The 4798-nt window shown below is 43.2% G+C and overlaps 1 protein-coding gene across 1 annotated transcript in view; it reads right to left on the reverse strand.

The window, feature by feature from the left end:
- The window catches only part of SEC11C (SEC11 homolog C, signal peptidase complex subunit), a 16373-nt gene extending 12088 nt beyond the window's left edge, over window positions 1-4285 (reverse strand). Inside the window, exon 1 of the mRNA XM_003788426.3 lies at window positions 4089-4285. Coding sequence (XP_003788474.1) covers window positions 4089-4175 — 87 coding nt within the window. The 5' untranslated portion in view covers window positions 4176-4285. The remainder of the gene's footprint in view (window positions 1-4088) is intronic.
- Window positions 4286-4798: the final 513 nt, after the last annotated feature.

Consider the following 4798-nt stretch of genomic DNA (forward strand, 5'->3'; position numbering starts at 1 on the left):
CCGTCCACACTCACTCACTCATCTTTAAGGCCAGCCTTAATTGTCAGTGCCCAAGGGAAGTATGCCCTGACCAAACTTTCTGCATGGAGGGCCAGATAGTAAATATTTTAGGTTTATAGGACACACAGTTTCTGCTGAAACCACTCAGCTCTGCCAATGCAGCAGGAAAGCAGCCATAGACAATATGTAAAAGAATAAGCATGGCTTTGTTCCAATAAAACTTTATAAAAACACGCCATGCACTGTAGTTTGCCAACCTCCACTGAAGGCCAGCCTAGGTCTTCCTGTTATAGATTCTCACTGCATTCTGTAGTTCTTTAAAGCATCCATCACCATCATAGTTATGCACATAATTATTTAATGTGTTTTTCACACTAGACTATAAGTTCCACAAAAGTAGGGATCATTCCAGCCTTGCTTATAGCTATATCCCCAATATTCAACACAGGTCTGGCAAAAAGTACTCAATCTGTTGAATAAATACATATGAAATAAAATTCTTTAATACATAGTGAATGTGAACAAAGCAGTAGTGAGAAAAACCCTATAACACCAACCAGAAAGACTAAAAGCTTAAAACTAATTTCCAAAGAGAAAATACAAGTAGCAAATAAACCAGACCAAACTCTTAAAACATGTTGAGTAAAAAATCTAAGCTGTGGGATCTTAACAAACTATAAAACAGGTTACAGAACAAACACAAGGAGATAGGCTATCTTAGGATGGTAGAATTGTGAGTTATTGAATCTTCTTCTTTAAATTATTCTCTATTCTTTAAAATTCCTATGATGAGCATGAATTGATTCTAAAATCTAGAGGGGAAAAGTATTTAAAGGAATTGCCATTTGAGAGAAAATAATATGGCCATTAAAATAATCATTTGGAAGAGTGTAGAAAAACATGAAAATATTCTGATATGATGTAAGGTCAGAAAAGAGCAGCTCAAAGCTGTCTCTTGCTAATATTCTAATCATGTGAGATAAGTAATTTGAGGAAATTATGAAGAATACAACTGAAAGGGAGGACATAAAATGTGAATCAAAATAACTGTTAAGGTATTTTGGTGCAATAAATGAAAATGGGAAAATAAATATAATTCAATATTAAAGTTACACTCCATTTTCTGAGTACTTGGCTAGTGTGTAACAGCAAATTATGAAACTCTCATTATATCCCCAGAAGAAAGAAAAAGGAAACTGGAGTGCTGAGCAGACACTGTTCAAGCGTTGGGCCATAGCACATTAAACTGTTGCTTCTAAAGTAAAATCAGCCTTGCGGCTCACATCAATCTAAAGCAGAAGTTGTCTACTGGGGTTCACATGCAAAACTTCACCTGTTCCGTGTGACTTAAAGGATTTGATAAATAACCTCGGTTTCAATATGAATTACATATCTGATTTGGAAAGCCCCAAACCATGGTTTTAAACAAAGACTGCCATCTTTAGAAAAGTTTTCAAGCCATCAGGTTCCACCCTGATAAAAGCAAATCATAAAATCTTGCCGCCTGTCTAATAAAGACCTCATACTAAGAATACTTTCTTATGCTTGATTTTCTATCCTTGAAAATTCATCAACATTTGTATGATTTTCTATATCTGAAAAATTAATCAAGGGAAAGTAAAACTAATTCCTCCAAAAAACTTCCTTTGAGCCAGACCTTTACCTTCTATGGAAACAGCCAAATACACAAACACCTAACAAAGAAACTGTGAAACCACAGGGCATACCCATACTTCCAACACCTTATTTTGAAGGCACCTACCAATCTGAGTTGAGGTTTAAAATCCTGGAATCTAAAAACATAATTTTTATTGAACTACTAAAAGCTGAATGGGATCTAAAAACAGACCACTAAGTTTCACTGGTGCCTTTTGTTGTTGTTCATCTCTGCCTACTGACTTTGTGCATTAGGCACTTACGAGTTGCAAAAGAGTTTAGAAGTAAGACCCATATTTGGTCATTATCAGCCAAAGATGAAATAGCCAATGTCTAATAAGATTTTTAAGCAAACGTTTCAACCCAAATATTCTGGCTGAGAGAACAGCAGCAATACCACTGGCTGTATTTCTTCTTCTCTTGCTCACTGTGGAAACAAAGAGCCCTTGTCTTCCATTTGGCTTCTGACTTAATTAACAGTAAGGGGGAGCAACAGGGAAAGGAAGTCCTGCTTCCAAGACCAGACCAGTGGTCTGTAAGAAGAAAAACACACAGAAGGACAAAGCTTTAAAAAAGAGAAAGGAACCAGGGGGCAGTGGATTTTAATTTCTAAATTTTAATTTCAAGACTAGCAAAATGGACAATAAAACCAGCTACTGACAGGCCTTATCACTGACAGTAGAAACACACAGATCCTTTAAAGGCAAACTGGTTTAGGGATCAATACACCCATCAGAAAGCATTGTCTGAAGTTTGCCCATTATAACAATCAATAATCAGTGGCAATTTTAGAGATATTTTAAAAACCTAGCTAATAAGTCTAGATTTTTTATTTTTTTGAGACAGAGCTTCAAGCTGTCACCCTGGGTAGAGTGCCCTGGCATCACAGCTCACAGCAACCTCCAACTCCTGGCCTTAAGAGATTCTCTTACTTCAGCCTTCCAAGTAGCTGGGACCACAGGCACCCACCACAATGCCTGGCTATTTTTTGGTTGTAGTTGTCATTGTTGTTTGGTAGGCCCGGGCTGATTTCGAACCTGCCAGCTCCGGTGTATGTGGCTGGCGCCTTAGCCACTTGAGCTACAGGCGTCGAGCCAAGTCTAGATTTTTAAATAAAGCTCTATCTCTTAGAAGACTTTCTTGTGAACAACATCAAAGCTCTGGACATTGGCTGTTGGTTTTTCAACTAGTGATAGTTTCTGTTGGAACTCATCTTAATCATGGAAAACTCACAGGAGTTCATCAATTATGAGCACTAGTTACAACCAGATTCTAAATACAGTTCATGAAATCCAAGTCACCAAACTCTCCCATACTGCTGCACTAGTCTGAACTGCTATTTGGAAACACACACACACCATTCAAATTCAACAGAGTAAGTTGTGCCCTGCCATGGCCATCACCCTACATCTCACTATAATGGAACAAATGAAACTGGATGCCATTAAAATATGCCCTTTACAAAGACAATCAAAACTCCATATTAGGAAGGTTCCATTTTTCACAGCACAATTTACTATTGTAGTATTAGTAACCATCGTGATATTTAGGCCCTATATGTTCTCCAAATTCTCTACCTAAAAGCTTAAGCAATCATTTTTCCTTACCAGGAGGGCATCCTTACCAGTGCCTACTTAAGTTGTAGACATAAAGACCCAAAGACAGTAATGATGACCAATAACTGGCCAAGGAGAGAGCAAAAGAAAAGTTTTCTCCTTAAGTCCTCTTAGAAAGGAGTGAGAAATCAATCCCAACTGCCCAAAGACTCAAACTGCCTCCTACACTGATGGTGCAGCTAAAATGATGGAATCTTATAAAGAAGTTAGCCACAATTTCTGGAATCCCTTTTGGAACACTGGTTCCGCCCACAATGATTGAGCATACTTGTAAGCTTTCTAGGTACAAGGCGCATTATTCAGTCCCGACGAGTGGTTAGGAAAAAACTGCTTTGGGAGGCACCACTGGACAGCTCCCCTTGTCAGATCTTCCCTTTCGCCGGCCTTCCTGCCACTTCCACCAGTGGGCAGTCAGGCCTCTAGACTCGTAGAGAAATCTGCTCCCTCTTCACCGAATGGCCCTTCAAATACGCGTAGACAGCTGTCACTCGCGTTCGAGTCATCTCTCCCACAGACTAGCTATGGCTTTCTCAACCACATTTGCCATCCACTGCTCAGGGTTTCTACTCTCTTCCCCTCCTGGCCACCCTCCTCTACTTCTGATCTTGTCAATGCAAAAAAGCGCGCACACACACGCCCACACGTGGGTCTGGGAAGATTTGAACACAGGGCCTCGGAAACCTGGGGGCTTTGTGTTGCAGCCAACTGTAGTCACCAGCAGCTGTCCTTGCCAGAGCCCTAGCCGGGAAGCCCAGACTCCCCTCAAGCAAAGCCGGTGCCGGCCCCCGGGCGCGCCTCCGACCCGGCCTCCGTTACCTGGCGCTTGTTCATCTTCCTTAGATCCCCGAAGATGTCCAATCCCGACGTGGGGAGATGCGTCCCCACCGCGCCCGCGCGCACCATGGTGGGGTCTCTGGGGACCCAGGCGACCGGCCGGCTCCGGGTGTCACAGACAGCTGTGGAGCACCGGCCGGGCCCCCGCCCACCAGCCCCGCGTCCTTGCGGGCCACGTGACCACGACTCGCTTGGGCATCTGGGTATCGTAGTCCCGTGAATCTTGGCCACCAGTCAGTCAGAAGGGGCCTAGGGTAAGAAAACTACCACTCCCAGAATGCTATGGGGCGAGAGCCTCGGCCAGTGAAGACCCAGGGCTGTCAAGGAGGGCAGCGACGGGACTCCGAGACCTCGTCCGACCCTTCGAAGTGAACGTGGGGATGATCCTGTATACCTCGAGGGCAGCTCGGGTACGTGAAAACTCACGAGAAACTGAATTTCCCGACTGTGGTCAGGCGCCATGAAGACACCTAACGCCCCCTCGCAGTCATCTAAATGTGTATCTTGGCCATTGGATAACCGCGAAGGGAAGGCGGTGCTTCTGCACTGTGGGTGGGCTGAGCAGAATGGGGCGGGACCTAACGATAAGCAGAGCAGGTGGGCGGGGTCTAAAAGAGGCGGGACTTTTGACGCCTAGGAGTGCTGCATTCTGAAAAAAGTTGTAGTCCTGGAATGCAAACTAGCGTCTTTGA

Source organism: Otolemur garnettii, unplaced genomic scaffold, assembly GCF_000181295.1.
Source record: "Otolemur garnettii isolate 467f Iridium unplaced genomic scaffold, OtoGar3 scaffold00027, whole genome shotgun sequence".
Classification (NCBI taxonomy): domain Eukaryota; kingdom Metazoa; phylum Chordata; class Mammalia; order Primates; family Galagidae; genus Otolemur; species Otolemur garnettii.